At 46.5% G+C, this 20241-nt stretch overlaps 1 protein-coding gene across 4 annotated transcripts in view; it reads right to left on the bottom strand.

Moving 5' to 3' along the window:
• The window catches only part of ARHGEF7 (Rho guanine nucleotide exchange factor 7), a 908392-nt gene that overhangs the window by 382556 nt on the left and 505595 nt on the right, over positions 1-20241 (bottom strand). For all 4 annotated transcript variants that reach the window (XM_085622182.1, XM_085622181.1, XM_085622184.1 and 1 more), the window contains one exon: positions 3498-3636. In XM_085622182.1, coding sequence (XP_085478308.1) covers positions 3498-3636 — 139 coding nt within the window. The remainder of the gene's footprint in view (positions 1-3497; positions 3637-20241) is intronic.

The raw sequence follows: 20241 nt of genomic DNA, 5'->3' as shown, positions 1-20241 counted from the left end.
TGCTAGAATATATCAGAGTAGATCTGCGCTTCAGTCCTCTCCACAAACCCCCTCAGAGTACACTGGCAACCGAGAAGAAGGCAATAAGGACTTCAATAACTGGATCAATGTCTGCACCGTCACTGGCCCTCCCACAAACAAAGCAAAGCTGCAAACACAAACATTCAGGCAAGCTGCTACACAGAAGAACTCAGGATAAACAAGCAACTGGAATGCAGATGCAGAGCAAGCCAGGAAACCTCAAAGAGGCCTACAAAACCGCATATAGGCACTACCACCAGCAAATTCGGAACACCAAGCTGACGTCCTTAGCAAAAGGCATCAACACCAGTTCCAACAACAGCAAAGAAATCTTCTCCATCAAAGATTTCACCACACTCGTAGCTACTGACAGTAACATATCCCCTCCAAGGATCTATGCAGCAACCTCTCAAACTTCTTCAGCAGCAAAATGGCAGACATTAACTACAAATTCAAAACCTGACTGCATCAAGCCAGACTACCAATCCCCATCAAAAGACACACATTTACCACATGGAACACCATCATCACAGATGAGACTGCCACAATCATGAAGCCCATCCACCCTGAAGCCCCTTCAGATCCAGGTCTCCAACACGCCTTCAACAAAGTATTCGCACCCATAAGTGAAGCCCTTACATCCATCCTCAATACCTTTATCGAGACAGCCACTTCCCCCGAAGCCTGGAAGCATGCAACTGTCAATGCCTTACTTAAGAAGCCCTAAGCAGACCTAGCCAAGCTCACAAACTAATGGCCAATTTCCCTATTTACCATACCCAGCCATGATCCTGAAAAAGGTCACCAGTAGACTCTTCACAGATCACCTTGTCAACCACCACTTCCTTCACACGACGCAATCAGGATTCAGACCCCAACCACAGCACTGAGTCAGCTCTCACTGCAGCAACAGACTGCAGACAAAGGATTCTAGACAGGTGATAAACTGGTCCCCCATCCATCTGGAGCTCTCAGCAGCATTTGACAAAGTCTCCAACTCCATCATCCTTAGAAGACTAAATGAGGCTGGCATTCAGGGACCTGCCCTCCATTGGATCTGCTCATTGCTGACCGGGAGATATCAGAGTCAACCTGGCCCCTTACTCTTCAGAAGCCAGGAAACTCATCTGTGAAGTATCTCGAGGCTCTTAAACTCAGCCCTACCTTTTTCAATTTCTACATGACCCCATTAGCCAATGTCTTCGACACCCCACAAGATCAACATCCTTTCCTATGCCGACGACACACAAGTCATACTGTCCCTCTAAAACAAATCCTTAACATAAGGAACAAATTCACCACCTGCATGTCCGAAGTGGCTACCTGAATGAAGTCAAACACTCTCAAGCTGAACATCGAAAAGATAGAAGTGGTGATCTTCAGAAAGGATGCATTACCATTGGTAATCAACCTTGTGGCCCACAGACCTTGGACCTGCACCCACCCTCTGCTCACAAGCCAAAAATCTTGAATAATCATCGATAAAAAGCTAGACATATCCGCCAGGGTCAATTGCATCACCAGATCCTACTTCCACACACTGAAGATGCTGAGAAAGATTTACAAAGGCTACTGAACAACACCAGAAAGACCATCACCCAATCACTCATCACCAGCAAGCTGGACTACGGAAACTCCCTTTATGCAAGTTTTACTAAACCTCTCATGAGATGACTACATGCCATTCAAAACGCAGCCAGACTATCGTCATCCACTCACGGAAAACCCACCTCACACCTCAGGAAGTTACACTGGCTACCGATACATAAGCACGCACAGATCAAAGAATACAAAGCACTACATAAAACAGAAGAAGCTTGCCTTAACAGCCGCATATACTTCCATCAACCAACCAGGTACCTCCACTCAGCTAGACTCCCACTAGCACACAAACCACTCATTCAGAGAAGCAGAATCGGAGGTCAACCCTTCTCTTACATCACCCCCAAAGCATGGAACAACCGAATACATAACATCAGCGCCACCTCCTCTCCTTGAATTCCACAGGAAGCTGATAAAGTGGTTCTTCAAATAATTCCTCTCCCCGGAGCTAGTCTCACACACTAGCATAGCGCCAGGATACCCTCTTGGGTGATACTGGGTGAACTACTTCTCCGCCCATTAGATGCATTACGACAAGCATGGGAAGATGAAGTGGGTCGGGTGTTCAATGATAAAGAGTGGGAAAAAGCCCTAGAGTATCCCAAGAGAGTTTCCAGAAACGCACGCTTCAGGAACATCCAATTACACATACTCCATAGGGCATACCTCACCCCACAACGTCTTCACCGTTTCTATCCTGACACACACTTTGCCTGCCCCCGATGTCAGCCCCTTGAAGCAGACTATAAACATATGTTTTGGGATTGCCCAATTCTCCACCAATACTTGGACCGGGTATACCACACGCTCCGGGAGACGGCCAACAACCTGACCTCGTGGGAAGCCAGTGCCCTCGGCATGTTCTGCAGGCGGAAAACCGAGAAGGTACCGTACCACTTCGCTTCATTAGCCATTCTCTTAGAAAAAAGAGGGATAGCCACGCACTGGCATGCCCCGGCAGGCTCCCCCCCCACCACCCCCGAGGCTGCCTGGATAGGGACCATGAAGAAGTGGGACGCGGCAGAGGTGGAGGTACTGCGGGATGAGGAGGGGAGGGGAGTACGGGAACACCCAATCTCCCTAGAATGGGCACAACTGATGCACTGATTTACTCACGAAACAACACAACCATCCTCTTCGACAGCCTCCCAATTGCAGACTCCGCCTGTATCCCCCAGAGACAGGCGGAAGATAACATACAACCAGACACCGATGGTTACTACAGTGAGACGACCTCAGATGTCTGTAGGACACATAGCACTAACTCCCCACGCTCGACCCCCCATGTTTCTGATAGAGTACCATAGACTGTAACCACAATCAACCATTTTACACTAGTAACTCCGCAACAGGTTACCCCAGTCCACCCCCCTGGTTAATGGTTTTTCCCCCACATCGGATGTTCTGATTTCGATGAAACCTTAACGGGAACACGCAAGTCCGACACCAGACGAGAGTGCACCACAAAGGAACAAGGAAGGAACAAACTATGAACTCTGATTCAAACTGATGTACTTAGCCAAGGGTTCGTACATTTCCTATCACCACATCAGAGGTTGGGCATGGGATAACCCCGCAAGATGACCATTGTGCCCTGTCTGCAATGTTGAAACATGTAAGAAGTGTTTTTTAAGGTGATCTCTCGGTTGATAACGGACACAGATTAATGTATTTTCATGATGAAATGATTTTTATCGTTAGTATACTCAATGTATTGAAATACAAAATCCCAATAAAACATTTTTAAACAAAAAAAAAAGCAAGGACCTCTCTGTGTGAAATGAGGTAGTGCAGGTCAGATACTCTGCTTTAGACTTTAAAGGCAAACAAGCTACAATGCTTTTATAATAAAGATCAAATTATTAAAATCTTACCTCCATGTGTCGTTCCAGCTCCTTGAGTAACGTTGGGTACTTATCCAGACGCATGAAAGGTTTACTAAGTCCTGTTGTAAGTACAAGTATACCTGGACTGGTGGCCCCCTTTACCTCCATAAACTCTCCCAGCTCCTCACTGCAGTTTGAAAATGGGGGGAAAGGAGACCAAAGTGAATACACTTACATGGTTAGAGGAATCAGGAGTTTACAAGCCGTATTTTATACATTACATAGACACATTTTGGAGATGTTATATTACGATACCCACAAAAATCTGAAAACAGTTCTAAAAATGAATGATGGGATCCAGCAGGGTAAGGCTCTATCTACACGGGCTTATGAATGTGGCTCCTGGGCATTCTGATGGGAAAGCGGTGGTTGCAATATCACCACACCGAAAATTGAATCTCATCATGCAGCTCATAACAGGTTGGCAATGTTCCCTCAAAGTGGAGAGTCTATTTCAAATACCTAGCCGTCATCTGCTAAGCGCTCAATTATTTTTTCATCTATATGCCAAGAAAACTATTAAAGGGACAATATCAAGGATATTTTTGAACCAAAAGATGACCTATCATACCCTATCTCACAGGGCTTTTTAATTACTTTTGTAATTTAAAAAAAAGATTTGGTCCTGGCAAGAAGAATTCTACTATTCAAGTTTGTTGGACACTGCTTCAGAATTTTGACAGGTCATCTTCCTTCTGGAGGATACAGGAGGTCCAATGTTAAAGTACCTTCAGCAACCATTCTCTTTACATTAAAAGCATGGAATAAGGGTAGAAGAATGGATAAGGTCAATGACTAAATCCTACACCTCCTACCCACCCTCCAACACACACTGTTGGTGGGTAGTGAAATGGAACCACAGTCTTCTTAGGGACTTCTCTTGTAGCTCCTTGAAACGTGGAGGCTGCAGGAGAAATAAGATATGAATAATCTAAGGCAGAAAGGCAGCACATAAAATGTAGGACTTATTTTCTGAACTTAGTTCGTATATAAAAAAGGTTCTGAGGTGATTAGATTTGCCAGGACAGTCTGACAGTGAAACACAAATGTACCATGTGTCTGTTCCTTTAGCACTCTTGCCAAAAGAAATGCTGCAGTAGGTCAAACAAAGAGCACACAACCCTTCTAAAAGACAGTATATGCAGAGGTAAAGGTGATGCCATTTGGGTAAATGGCAAAGTCATGTGAAACATCCTATCGGCATCAGATTGCAACATTTTCGCTGTTAGGAGCCAAACAATTTTCAGTTCAGATAATTCCTTCCTGCCCCCTCAGATACTGGATGTTTTCTGCTACATATATGGCTTCTCAGCATTCTATTGTAAACTCAAACCTTTAATTCTTTTGGAAGTCCTTTAATGTATTAAATATATGTAAATTGAGATATTCATTTGAATGATACAAGTGTTTTAATAGTTTTAGAACATAAAGTAGGGTAAAAAGAATCACATTTCAAAATAAAATCTATTAAATGCAATACAGAACGTGGACTTAAATCTACATACAGGATATGCACTTTTAATGATAACAATTCAAAACGGACTGCTTTGACCCTGTTAAGTACTTTTAAAACAGTATACAGCATTCCTAAAAGTTCAAATGGTTCACCAGGTTAGACGTTTCATGGAAGAAAGAAGACCAGACTGCAGATACAGTCACCATAACCCTACAGAAACTAGTACATTTGTGGGGACCATAAACAGAAGCACTCAATATTTTGTCAACACTACGTTCATGCCTTCTCAATGGCAGGCGACGAGGCAGCACAGATTATCTCTGCTTGACAGAGCATGATACCATGTTAAGGAGATCATAAATAAAAAAAACATTCTTCAATTTGGAATGCTGGCCAAACAAAAATTATGCTTTTAATTATTTATACAGTGGTATACTAAGAAAGAGAAAAACACATGTGGCGTTCTTGAGAACAGAAGTTTGCAAAATATATTGTCTGATCTACTTTTTCTGGAGAGCTGAAGCCCTTTGATTTAACCTTCAGTTAATGCCCCATACAAACCTCTAGTTTGTGTTACATAATATTGCAAATCTATTTGTAGACAGCGGTGTGCAGTACCTCTATGAACAAGCATTGGCATAGCAAATAGGTCTCGCCTTTGAGACCTTATGTGTTTAGCCAGAACTTTTGGCTATGTTGTAGAGCACTGTGGTTGCTGTGCATTATGTTGAAAAGTTATAATAAAAAGTCTTAAGCATTTTTGTTACCTTTATACAAACGAAGAAGACACTACATACAACTGAAAATCCTGATTTTAACATAAAAAATGTCTTCTAGTTTTTTTGTACTTGCCCTGCTGGCAACTTCTTCCTGCCTGTTCCCATGCTTGTTTGTTATAACTTTTTTTGTAATGGGGGGCGGGGCATAAATAACGGGGGAGTGGAGGTTGGAAAACAGTAATTTAATTAGAACACCAGCAGCGGGCGGACACTAGGGGAGAATCAACAGATGCCAGATTGCGAGCAGTGAGTGTGTTGGGTCTGTGTGCGGGCAGTGAGTGTGTTGGGTCTGTGTACGCGCAGTGAGTGTGTTGGGTCTGTGTGCGAGCAGTGGGTGTGTTGGGTCCGTGGGCGAGCAGTGGGTGTGTTGGGTCCGTGGGCGAGCAGTGAGTGTGCTGGGTCTGTGTGCGAGCAGTGAGTTTGTTGGGTCTGTGTGCGGGCAGAGTGTGCTGGGTCTGTGTGTGAGCAGTGAGTGTGTTGGGTCTGTGTGCGGGCAGTGAGTTTATTGGGTCTGTGTGCGGGCAGTGAGTGTGTTGGGTCTGTGTGCAAGAAGTGAGTGTGTTGGGTCTGTGTGCAAGCAGTGAGTGTGTTGGATCTGTGTGCGAGCAGTGAGTGTGTTGGGTTTGTTTTGTGTGCGGGCAGTGAGTGTGTTGGGTCAGTGTGCATACAGTGAATGTGTTGGGTCTGTGCGCGCAGTATGTGTTTGTTGGGTCTGTGGGCGGGCAGTGAGTGTGTTGGGTCAGTTTGAGGGCAGTGAATGTGTTGGGTCAGTTTGAGGGCAGTGAGTGTGCTGGGTCCGTGTGTAGGCAGTGTGTGTTTTGGAATTACTGGGCACATGCGAGCTTTGCCTTCATTGTTGCTGTGTCCCTGTGTCCATGTAAGAGGCTGCAGAGGGCGTTGTGCTGACTTCATACTAGCAGTGAACGTGTTTTGGAAGCCTGGGCTGCGCGAGGTGTTATTTCTGGTGGGTTTTACCCCTCTGACGTTTCTAGGGTCGCTGTAGGGCAGTGCTTGTGCATGACAGGCCAGGGTGTGTCTTTTGCCTCCAGTGTGGTTGTACCCTTGCAAGAGTGTTCAGGCATGGGGTTGTCTACTGCTGGGGAGGCTAGAGTGAGATGGCTGTCTCTTGTGGGTGGTCTCGGTACATGCTGGAGTGTGGCTGTGGAAAACTGCGTCTGTGAGATGTCCTCTCTGGTTTAGCAGCCCCCTCTTACGGAAGCTGCAGGGGGACATTCACAAGTAGCGAGTGGGATTTGGCAAGATTGTGGCATGTGAATTGTTGTCTCTTGAGGGCCGTGTGAAGGCAGCGTGTGAGTGCAGCTGTAAAAGGCTGCAGAAGGTTTTGTGCAGCAGTGAGTGTGTACCCCTTTAATAGCATGCGGCGGTTGTGTGCAGGCAGAGACTGTACCTCTATAAGAAGGTGCAGGTAGTTGTAGGCTCGCGCTGTGTGCGTACCATGATTGTAAGAGGGTGCAGATAGTCGTGTGCACGTGCTGTGTGTGTACCAGTGTAAGAGAGTGCAGATAGTTGTGTGCACACGCTGTGTGTGTACCGCTGTAAGAGAGTGCTGACTGGCCGTGTGTCTGCGTGTCGTCACCCCGTGTGCCAGGGCTCCAGTGCCACTCAGGTTCAGGCTGGCGGTCACTTGCAGTCTGTGTCTCCGGGGATGCCAGTTGCATGTTAAGGATGCCAGGCAGGCCCTTAAATTAATTATCCGGTATAAATCTTGATGGAAGTCACTACCCCGAGTACTGTGGAGCTAGGACCAACGCAGCTTCAAGAGCCGTGATTAACGATCCTGGTTGTAAAAACAAGCCTCAATGCTCCTGCTCAAAGGAACACGACCAGATCATTCGGAAACCCAGCAGAGTACGCCAAAGCACAAAGAAATGACGGATGACCTCTACCTGGGTACCACGGTTCTTCTTTCCCTAAAAAGGGGGAGGAAAGTGATCGTGTTCCAGATTAAAGTAGTAGACTCCAACAGGAGCAAGTGCCCTCAAACACCCTGAAAGGTGTCATGCTTCATCATTTGGGCAAGCTCCTCGTCAAGCCAGCGCTGCAATGCCTGACAGGCACCTGCAAGGGGGCTCTTTGCCAGAGATCTTTTTACAGCCGTATGATGAGGTGTGTGTTATGTAGGGTGTGTAGTGTGGTGACCAAAAAGTGGATTAAAATAGTTATAGTGATGTTCAGTATCAGAGTATTTTACTATGAAGCTCACTACCCTAATTAAAAGATATGGTGCTCAATTCAGGGTACAATGGACCTAATGAGCAAGGTGAGTGATTAGTTTTAATGAGGTCAACATGTTTCTTGCTATGTATCCCTAGTAAACAGACTCTTATGGTTAGGCATTTCTTCACCCAGAGAGTCACAAATTTGTGATAAGGGAATTGCACACATTCGCCACATATAAACCTCCATTAACAATGATAGGCTGTATGAGAAATCAATCACACTAAGCGTGGATATGTCTACCGGGTCAATAGACACTGTGTTGAATAGGCATTGTGGTTGAATCTTCTCCACCCTGAGTTCTACACTGGCTACAATACGTACTCAGAAACGGTGTACAGTGTAGTGTGGTTGAGCCACTTCCTAACTAGAATGTTATACGTCTTGTCAAGTAAGCAACAGCGAACGCTATCATTGCAGACAATTCCTGACAAAATACATTGAGTGAGATGTAGAAGGATTTAGTACAGCAATTTGTTTTAATTGTATTGTTCAGTAATATGCGAAACATAAGCAGATGATAGAATGAACTATACCTATTTTTTGAGACATGTTGACAACACAAATGTTGCAATGAGCGACTGATTATGCCAGGGAATTCACTATAGGTAAGTATAGCAATAATTAGTATTATAGATCTGTGAGCATTTATACTCACAGCTGTTTCCATGTTGATTTATTCCAGTGAGAAGTGAATATTGATGACAAATCGAAAATGTACACACTCTGCTTTGTCCCCATTACTAACATTGTTATGTAGGTGACCAGAGGTGAGTGAATTCTCTATGCTTCATGAGTGATTGACTATCAATCATGAGACATCTTCCAGATACACAGAACAAGGGACACTCAGTATTCAATTGGCAGGTCCTTAAACAGATGACATATATCCTGATGAGACTTGTTAAGTTAATATTGGTTTCAAACGTTGGCAAAACATCTTGGATTGCATCTTGATTGGTTCACTATGGAAATCTGATAAAACGCTGAAGTATTAACAACACATCTAAATGATGAGTCAATCTGTGGTGTATTAGTTATTTTATATTTAGTTGTATATATGCACCCTTTTTGAGCACTTATATGAAGTGATATATATGACAAAAGATCCAACTGATCAATGAACCTCTGAAAGGGAAAAAAACCCACCCCATAGTCATTAAATTATACAGTGACCAGGATGACTTGGTATTCAACAAAGTTTTATATTGACAAATATTAACTGATAGGCTTGTTATTCAAATCGCAACAACAGTGATTGCTCCGCCGTGACAAAGTGTAAAAAGTGCACACGGTAGTGCTTGTGAAGTGAAGGAAAGGTGGAGGATGGAAGTTTCAAACTATACAAAATATATACAATATTTACAAGAGTTAAATTGACCTGTCTAACCTACTTTTTAAGAGACTAACTCAAGATGCCCAGGCGACGCGATGCCGTGAATGCATGTAATGCTTGTCCGCTGCTAGGCTGACAGTATGAGTACAGGTTCGAAATTTAATAAAAGTCGACTTTTCGACCCCAAATATTGCACAAAGGTAATTCAATCCTTACAAAGGGGTCTTCCACAGGACAAGAGAGGGGGCAACCTACGAGGTAGGTAAAATTGTCGTAATTACTAGTGAAGGCTAGAACGGGGTGCGTATTTACAGAGAAATGGCAGATAAGGCTAACTTTACTAAAGACACTGTCCAATATACAGTGTGAGGTTGGGGATTGGGCTAGGTTGCTCCAGGTATGAAAGAAAATGAGACAGTCCAGGGGTGCCGGACTGAAAAACAAAGTGAGGCACGTCAGTGCTCCATCAACTCCACAACAATAATCATAATATTGGTAAAAGGGGACAACAGTGGCAAGACTCACACGAAAGAAGTTTACATCAATGGTAAAGTGGTGCCTTGGAGATGCATCGGGCAGTGTCAGACAGGTCTACAGGGCAATTAGACCGTGCCTGATGGGTTCGCCTGACAGACCAGTGTGTGGGCCAGTTTTTTTAGCAGTTTGGTGGCCGGTTTTACGGAAAGGTGAGCCAGTTTTTACTGTTGATTTTTCTGATATTACAACAAGGAATTCCTGCAGCAAACACAAATGCTTGCAGTCACATATACCTTGCACAATACCTACACAGACTGCCTTTACAAGTTAAAAACTGGTCTTATTTGAAAACGTGGGCCATTATTTTAGCTGTCCTGTTTGTTAATGGGGGTCACTTATTTTGGTGCCCGGATTTATTTTTTGTCAAAGTCCGAATCTGATTATATGTAAAACACTTAGATTTACTAATAAAATGTGTTCCATAAAAGACAGGCTTGTGCACACATCTACTGTTTATCTGTTGATACATATATGAAATAGTTTCTTGCTCGTCCCAGTATGACTTGCCGTCGCCCACTACTTCCAATTTAATCTCAGAAGCTATTTCTGAGCACCCTGACCTGGTCAAAGTGACTGAGAACTCTACATTCATTTCCTTTCCGATTGTTCACCATATTACAAGGATTTTGACTTGCCCGTCTTTGAAAATCTGAGCCACACATCCACCATGGCTCCCCTTCTGCGCTGCCAAACATTCTGCTCGGGCTGTTACAACTACATAGGATTTGATGCGGCATAGGCAAGATGAAATTTTAATTATGACTGTGAAATCCCAAATTTCAGATTATTGGGAATTGTAAAAAAATATCTTGAAACTTCTCATCAGGCAATTTTGTGTAACTTCTTTTTACCGGAGCACGCAACTCATGTAATAAGTCTTGTGGGTTAACAGCGGGAGACTGGTACCCACAGAAAATGTGTCACTCCTCAAATTGTCTGCCAGCATCTCAGGATACATACATACATACATGCATATTTTATATGCAAGGTGTGCGCTTAGGTGAATAAATTGCCACGAGATACTGAAAAATCACAGTTCACTACAAAAGCTAAAACTTCTGAACTTTGCTGTTAAGCAAGAAAATCTTGTACAATTATGCATTCCGCTCATACTGAGCCACACTACACCACGGACCGAATCAGGGCATAGCAAGATAGATAACGGATATATTTTTTGAATATCCATGTATTAAGTTTCACAAAATCAAATAGACATTCAAATTAGATTGGCGATCACAGCGGAGCGGCATCATAGCATGCAGTATAATGCAAAAGAATTCATATTCATCCTGTTGTGGTGCACAACCTAGGGTCATGGTCTCCCGACCTCTTAGCACCTGGTAACTGATATACGTGAAGAGTCAATGATAGACGAGGGGGTTTCAACGGTATCATCCATGAGTAGCTTAGCCCCCTTCAGGTTATTCTGTCAGCATTAGAGACCGTTGTATTAAACAACATGCTGAATCGAACCTGCAATTTAAAAGTGCAGAAACTATACATGTTACATCCATGCAACCATCATGGGGAATCACAGGGGCTTATTTAGAACCCAGTGAGCGGTCCGCAGAGCAGTCAGGCACTGGAGGGCCAGTCTATGCCCACCCCGTAGCTGGTTGCCCATCCTTTTTAAGGCAACCACCTTTCTGTTGGATTACTTCTGACAAAAGCACTAAAGCCAAACAGCCGAAGGAGCACATTCAGCATAAATTAATGTCAGGGAGGCCATCATGTCATAAAGGCCTGTCCTGAATTCTTTATTATTTTTATTCTTCAGTTTTAAAACTCTCTGTTGTCTTCTGTTTTTCAGAATCAAATGCCAGCTTTGGTCGCCTGTTTCTAAAAATCAAAAAAAAAAAATCACCCTAATGCACAGTGATATCCCCCACCCTTCACATAGCTGATTTAATCTCAATGGATCTGCTATGCCACGCATGGTGAAATCTGGGCAGGGAAAAATTGGTCCTGGAAGGACCACCTTAAACAGGGCAGACATTCGAATGTACTAAAGGCGGTACCATTCAAGCAGACATGCTGCTTCTAATAATTGTGCACCAGCAGAGGCTCCAAACATGCACAACCAGGGATTCCTCCACCACTAAATGAGCTGGAAAGCGCAAGTTGGCAGGGCAGGAATCCTCCAATTTGCAAAAGAGTTCCCACTCTGTCAAACTCTAAATGAAGACCTCAGTCTTCATTTCAAACAGAAAGTCTCAACTGATATGCAAATTTATTGCATTTTCTTATAGCAAACATGTTTTCTTTCTTCCATTGCAACCCAATTTGAGTAAACTATAAAATAAAAGCATAATCGAAACACATAAAAAATGTATGCAAGTAAACAACTAATCTACAGTTGGAAAAAACATTACACGACATGCAATTCACGCCCGCATTAATTCTGTCAGTGCCATTTCAAATGTAATAAGATCTGTCTTTTCAGAGTTGGCCACAGACAAGAAGGTAAGTCATCAACTGTTGAGGGTTTCCCTTGGCTGCAGCCTAGGGCAACCCAAGTGCTCTAATAGGTATTCAGTTCCAGTGTATTTGATGCGCAACAGGCTACAGAACACGATCAAATTCAGCCAGAGGAAAAAGAAAATAGTAGTAAAGAAATTCATTTAAAAAAAGATAAATGACCAGGAAGGGCGCTCACTGTGCAACAACATCCGCCTGGTGGGGGTGCCGGAGAGTGTCAGGGGGCCTGCTCTAGACTTATTCGTGGAAGACCGAATTAAAAATCAGTTACAACCACGAGGTCTGTCCAGCTTTTTCTCAGTCGAAAGGGCACAAAGTTCCAGGAGGCACACCCAAACCAGGGGCACCTCCTAGGCCTATACTGGCCCGTATCGTCAACTATCGCGACAGAGACACGATCCTACAAACAGCACGTGTGGTCCCTCTGCTGCAGGTGGAAAATACCACGGTGTCTCTGTACCCAGACTATACTGCGAAAGTGACCAACCAACGTAGAAGCTTTCAGGAAATCAAGAAAGAATTACGAAATCGTGAACTGAAATATGCTATGCTTTTTCCTGCAAAACTCCGGGTGGAGGCGGAGGGTAACAGCTGTTTTTTCTCAACCCCAGAGTAAGCACAGAACTGGCTTGAGGGTTGGAGACCGGCCCCGGGCTCGAAACGACAGGATCGGAGAAGGCAGCAACAACATTCAGCATTGGAGATGACGGCTTCAGCTCGGCGGAAAGAATCGGAGCGCAACACACAACGGTGCAGACTCTGATTAGAATGGAACTTACTAGACAACAAGAACAGCACAGACAGCTAGGCGCGGACACACCCTACAAGCACGGATATACGCAACACGCAATAATGGTATGCCGAAATTGAAGGACTGTACGAGATAACTACGTGCTCTGGAAGCACGACGGATCTTTTATAGGAACACACTCGTATGCCGCCACAGACTGTGGGCAATACAAGGGACTGGTGCCAGAGGGTCGCGAGGACTCTCCACCCTTGATGCATGTATATAGTTATGGGACGGAAGCGCTCTGCTAAGTTGGGGTGTCGGGTAGTTTTAAATCCGCACTGCAGGGAGGGGGAGGGGGAAAAAAGGGTGTTTCATGGGGTTGTTTATTATTAGTTACAACGGTACTGAACACCAATGCTTTATACATCCATGTGTGCAGCACACAACGCTCAAAGATGGCATGAACTCAATCCCAAGAGAATGACGGCACACTTAACGGCTATGACATCGGCGGAGGATCCTCACACGAATAACTCAACACTACATATACCACACACCCCCTTCACTATACTTTCATGGAATGTAAATGGACTGGGGGACAGAATAAAAAGGGGCCTTGTCCTTCAATACATAAAACGTAAAGGTCCTGCGATAGCTCTCATACAAGAAACACACTTGGTGGGCTCCGCATGCAAAGCACTAGACAGATGGGGCTACAAGATGGTAGTCCACTCAGACTTCACCTCCGGGTCACGGGGAGTGGGAATTTTGTGTAATAAATGTTCCCCGATAATAATACGGGGTTCCTGGACTGACGATCAGGGACGATTTGCGGCTGTAGCCTGCCAATGGGAAGGACGCACCTACAATCTAGTATCGATATATATTCCCCCTTCACTACACAGCACAGCACTGCCAACCCTGGGACAATTTCTCCTATCACTCCCAGAGGGAGAACTCATCTTGGGAGGGGACTTTAACACCACAATGGACACGTCTATTGATAGACAACCCCCCAGAGACACTGACAGGCAGAGCTACAAACTGGCAGATTTCGACAGACCTCATAGATATATGGAGGGCCAAACATCCGACAGCGAGGGAGTACACGTTTCTCTCGGGGGTACACGGCAGTCTCTCAAGAATTGATTACATATTAACATTGGGAACTGGTATTGATAAGGTGGGGGAGATCGCACACCTCTCGAGAGGCATCTCTGATCACTCACCTATTTTACACACATACGTCTCCCACTCCCCAGGCAGACGACGCATCTTCCCAATAAATCCTGGCTACCTGAATAACTCCAAAATTAGTAAAGGACTATCCAAGGCCACAAACCACTTCTTTAGTGAAAACGAACACACAGTGTCCTCCTCGGTGACCCTATGGGAATCCTACAAGAGGGTGATAAGGGGGCATGCCATATCACTGATCGCTAAACACAAACGTGAGAAACGACGACAGGTTGAGTCTCTAGAGCAGGAAGTGTCTCGGGTGGAGGCAGAATGTGTTGGGGAGGCGGGGGAACTTGCAGCACACAGGTTGCAATTAGCCCAACAAACATACCGAACATATGCATGGGAAGAAGCCAAAACTAAAAATGCAGACACTCAAAATACTATATACGAGATGGGAGATAAGGCAGGGAAACTATTGGCGAGGCTGTATAAAAAAGAAAGGGCAGCCAGATGGGTAGCGGAGATCAGGACACAACAGATCCGGAAAAAATAGTTGAGGCGCTAGCGGCACATTTCCAACAGGTATACACACCCCTTGCAACGGGCACAGTTGAGGACAATATAGCATTCCTCAAAGACGTACAAATGCCAGCACTTAAACCTGAGGACGCCCTAGAGCTAGAAGCAGAATTTACTGGTGACGAACTCCAGCAAGCGGTAGGAGCCCTATACTCGGGGAAGGCATTGGGACCCAGTGGGTTGCCAGTGGAGCTTTACAAAAAGACCGCAACACAACTCATGCCTCATATGCTCCGCATGTTTACACATAGTCTAGAAAGAGGGGTACTACCGAGGGACCAGAGCTTGGCTACAATAGTTGCAATCCCCAAACCGAGGAAGCCCCCGGAGGACTGTAACTCTTATAGGCCAATCCCCCTCATCAACACGGAGGCGAAAATATTAGCCAAAGCACTAGCCACACTACTTAAAAGCACACCTCCCGGCCTTAATTCACCCGGATCAATCCGGGTTTATGCCACACCGAAATACAGCACTCAACCTGCGCAGATTGAATGGCGTGGGGGGGAGCAGCCTAACTACTAACTTACCTGCGGAGCCACGCCACGCTACGCCATTGCCGCCATTGCCGCCATTGCCGCCACCGCCAAGGGTCAAACGGTCACCAGCATCTTCCGCGTCGCCGCCCCGGGACTGCAATTCCCGGCAGCCTCAGCGGCGGCGCGACGTGGTGACGCGGACCAAGCACCAGGAGGCGCATAAAAGCATAGAGGGACCGGCGGAGCGCGGGGGAGCAGCCTAACTACTAACTTACCTGCGGAGCCACGCCACGCTACGCCATTGCCGCCATTGCCGCCACCGCCAAGGGTCAAACGGTCACCAGCATCTTCCGCGTCGCCGCCCCGGGACTGCAATTCCCGGCAGCCTCAGCGGCGGCGCGACGTGGTGACGCGGACCAAGCGCCAGGAGGCGCATAAAAGCACAGAGGGACCCGCTTCGCGGGACGCGTGCGGGACGCGCCGGGCTAAGCCCGGGCAAAGGGCGAGCCGTCTGTGGCCGTCAGGGGCCAAAGGAGGCCGGGCTGGGCCATACCCCTTTCTTCCTAAACTCAACCAGTCCAGGAGGATGCCCTCTCCAGGACCTGGCAAACCTACTGCCAGGGAAGGGGGCTGCAATGCAGGGACGTTGGACAAGTACTTCAAACCTACCAAAGAAGATGTAGGTAAGGAAAACTCTTTGGAGAAACGCAGGGCCGAGCGGCGGCGCTCCATTGATTCCATGAAGAATACGCCCCTGCCAGAGATCATCCCGTATCCCATTACCCAAGAGGATGGCACGCCCCCACTTAGTCTAAAACCTCTGACCCCTGAGGGCTTCCCTCTCTTACTGCGGGACATCCCCACTTCCCCTGAGCTGGTCCCTGGAAAACTCCTAGATATAACCCCTTCTGGGATTTGTCCTACTCCTGTTAATCTGGTTACTCAAACCCCACCTCCGCATGCAGCTAAGAAAAGCAAGCCTAAACAAAGAGTTGAGGTAGAGTTGCACAGGCCCCCACCGAGTAAACGCAGTAAAAAGTCAATGGGGGGCAGGGGGAAAGCCAAACCGTCACATCTAGATTTCGGCAAAAAACACACACTTGTACCCCAACCTGGGAGGGATAATAAGATTGTCCCCACTGCTCTTCTCTCAAAGGCCCCTAGTCCAACTAGAGCTACTATTCTAAACGTCCCAGTGGCTGACACACTTAATCCTTCTACAGCTATAGGGAGCCTAGAATCGCTACTGCGTTCTCTTCTACAGCCCATTAGCGATAGTTTGATAAAAGTAGAGAGCAGGCTCACTTTATTGGAAACATCTCTTACTAATCTGAACACCTTAGTTAGTAAGCAATCCAATAACACGGGACCTTATCCCTCCGCAGGAAACCTTACTAAAAAAGGAATTACGAAGGGCAACAACAAAGTCTCCCCCCAGAGTGCGACTACTGCCCCTCCTTTGCAACCATTAATGGCTGTCTTAGATCAGGCACCGCGCTGCAATGTATCTAATAGGCCCAGAGAGACAATGTACTCTGCCCCTCAAAGTTCCCATTCGGGGACTATTGACGGCAATCTAGAAGTTGGTGGTATCCCTCTACCCTCCCCGGGTCGGCCGGCTCCAAGTCCACGGAGACCAGACTTGCCGCCAGAGGCTAATAGTCTAACGGTGGTCCTAGCAGGCGTCCCCCGCTTAAGACTAGGGGAGAACGAAGATTACCAATCACTAAAATACAAGGTCATTAAATGGCTAAATTGGAATCGACCCTTACCGTCCCATTTTAACAATGAGATTATTATGGTAAGAAGGGTCCCCTGGTTAGGTAAAACTAGGAAATCAATAATAGGGGACTGTATCCTGACAAGCTTTAAGGACCCGGGCACTGTGCGGCACATTTGCAAAGGAATAAATAGGTCACTGGACTCTACTATCCAGACCATGCCAGTATCCTTTTTTTTTCCCCCTACCCATATGCATCACATTCCGACACAAGATGAGTGGGTGAGGGTGGAACAGAGACATAGACACAAGGATCATGCACAACGTCCAAGTCTTCAAGTGCAGGACAGGCCCTACTTCCATTTTAATCGCTTTAATTGCCTGAACAGTTTGGATGGGGTTGATTGACTCTCTAGTCACAAGCCAATGGCTTTGGATTGTGGTGTTTGCAGTTCTCCCAAGCTACCTACCCCGACTGCTGTTAAATTGGATGGGCCACTGAACAATTTGGCGGTCTTGGACAATTTATTGGCCCATAATGTCCCCAATGCCTTTGGAACTCCGATTGACCCATCACTGGTGGAGAATGTCCGCAGTAGACCTTTTGATCTACCGGCCCCTACTGTTAGTAGTACGTTAGAACCCCCGATTTCAGTGGAGCCCGGAATTTCACTTTTTAATTCTCCTGGTCCGGCACCTAACACCCCTGGATTTATGAGGCTAATCTGTTGGAATATCGCTGGCCTCGCTAACAAACTGGAGGACTCGGACTGGGCAAATTACATCGAGTCGGGGGACATATGTATGTTCCAGGAGACCTGGGCCAGAGAGGAACATGGCCATCAAGGCTACATGTCATTCTTCATTCCAGCGAGATGGGAGGGCAAAGGCCGGCCGTCAGGAGGACTCATGACTTGGGTTGCATCCCATCTGGGCTGTGTGGCAACTCGGATGCCGACCAACTCTGAGGACATCCTTGCAATTTCTCTATTATGGCCCAACCGAGTTAAACTGGTGTTTATTAACATTTATTCCAGGCCAATGGGGAATGCAAAGGAATCGCCGACCATAGATGAACTCTCCAATTTTCTAACTGACCTATCGAGTGACTCATATTATGTCGTGGGAGGGGATTTTAATTCTCACTTTGAGCCACTCCCTGGTCTATTGGATGGGTTATCATCTGATGAAGAAGTTAAATGGGCAGTCCCTATGGTGGAAGCCCCACCTCCAAAGGCGTGGACCCCTTTAGCGGTGCAAATTACAGCCCTCACCCTGAAGTTTGGACTCAGAGCTTGTAATGGGCGAATAAAATCTGACATACCCAGTAAAACCACCTACAACAGGCTGGGTAGAGAGTCCCGCCTGGATTATGTCTTGGCTCAAATAGTGAAGTGGCCGACAATCCAGGACTTCAGGGTGATGGAAAGGTCCGATAGTGACCATAATGCACTTGAGCTCGACCTTGTCCATCCTGGCCCCCAAGCTCCTCTGAATAATGTGGTAGAAAATACCCCTGTACTTCTCCTTGACAACAAACGCAGAAGGATCAGGTGGGAGCACTTGGCCACGAGCAAGAATAAACTCCCTAGGCTCTATGATGGGATAATTCCCATTTTGGAAACTGTGGGTTGCTTGGACGCCGAACCATTCAACAAAGACTCCCAGGGTAAATTATTCAAAGCCCATGAGGAACTTATAAAAGCTGCGGGACCCCATCTCACTTGTAGCCCGCGAAAGGCAAAAGGGGGGCGTCCAGGAAAAACACTATGGTATAACCTGGCCTGCAGAAGGGCAAAAACAGAGCTCCTCAAACTAATCAAGGAGGGTCTTGGTGGGGATACTCTAAAACAAAGCAGGCGAGTTTATAAGAAACTCACTGCCCACGCTAAGGCAGAATGGGAGGAAGAACAGTGGGAAAAACTCACTAAGGCACTAGCAACCCAAGACCATCGGTTGTTCTGGAGGATTGTGAATGGGGGGTCGGGGAACTTAAAATCGGCACTAGAGCCCAATATTGCTCCTGGGGTATGGCAGGCTCACTTTCAGACTCTATATAGCCCTGACGCGGAAGAATCCCCTGTTGCTGATGCGGTAGACTTCCCGGACTATGAAGGGGAGCTGATAACGCTCGGCGAAGTGATTGCTGCTATTTCAGGACTTGCCCCTGGAAAGGCGCCGGGACTGGACGGACTACCAGGGGATATGTTTAAGCAGGAACCTGTTGTATGGGCCCCTTATCTTACCGCCCTCTTCAATGGAGTTATTGGTGGTATGGAGATCCCTAGTACTTGGCTGGGGGCTGAGGTGGTCCCCATCTTTAAAAAGGGCTCACCTCTCCTCCCAGCCAACTATAGACCAATCAGCTTGATAGACGTGACGCAGAAGCTGTTTGGTAGGGTGATGTTGAATAGGCTACAGGACTGGATTGAGGAGGTGGGAGCCCTTAGCCCTTACCAGGCGGGATTCAGGAGGGGGGTATCCACAGTGGACCAGGTTTTTAGATTGAATCTGGTCTACTGGCGGGTAGCAAAAATCGAGGGCGGTAGTTTGTACACAATTTTTGTGGACTTACGGGCCGCTTTTGATTTGGTGCCCCGGGGGAAACTTTGGAGCATCTTGGCAGAGATGGGCGTCCCCCCGGACATCCTCTTGATCTTACAGAGATTGCATCATAACAACTATGCCCGAGTGAGGTGTGGGAGGGAGGGAGAACTGACCGACAGATTCCCCGTTGACCGGGGGGTAAGGCAGGGCTGTGTATTGGCACCGACCCTGTTCTGCCTCTTTGTCAACGGGGTAATTGCCCATTTGAATGCCACTGAATACACTGACGCCCCGAAATTGAATGGCAGCAGGGTGCCCGCAATTATGTTTGCGGACGACACCCTGCTGCTATCCAAAACCCCTATGGGTATTCAGAGGATTCTTGACTCCTTCGTGGCCTTCTGTAACGATAGGGGGCTCGAAATTAACGCGGCAAAAACCAAATATATGGTTCTGAACCCGAGGCAAAAACTTCGCCCAAATCCGCAATTGGGTGTTGGACGGCTGGAGAGAGTGACTACTTTTGAATACCTTGGTGTGACTATTAACGAGACCATGACTTGGGGATCCCACCAGAGCAGGGCAAGCCTCAAACTCACGCAGATCACTGGGGGTATTGCTCGTATGATGAATGGTTCATCATATCGTCCATTGGGGGCATTGATCCA

The sequence above is a fragment of the Triturus cristatus genome, chromosome 8, assembly GCF_964204655.1.
Source record: "Triturus cristatus chromosome 8, aTriCri1.1, whole genome shotgun sequence".
In the NCBI taxonomy this organism is placed as follows: Eukaryota; Metazoa; Chordata; class Amphibia; order Caudata; family Salamandridae; genus Triturus; species Triturus cristatus.
This window is presented reverse-complemented; position numbering and strand designations above follow the sequence as displayed.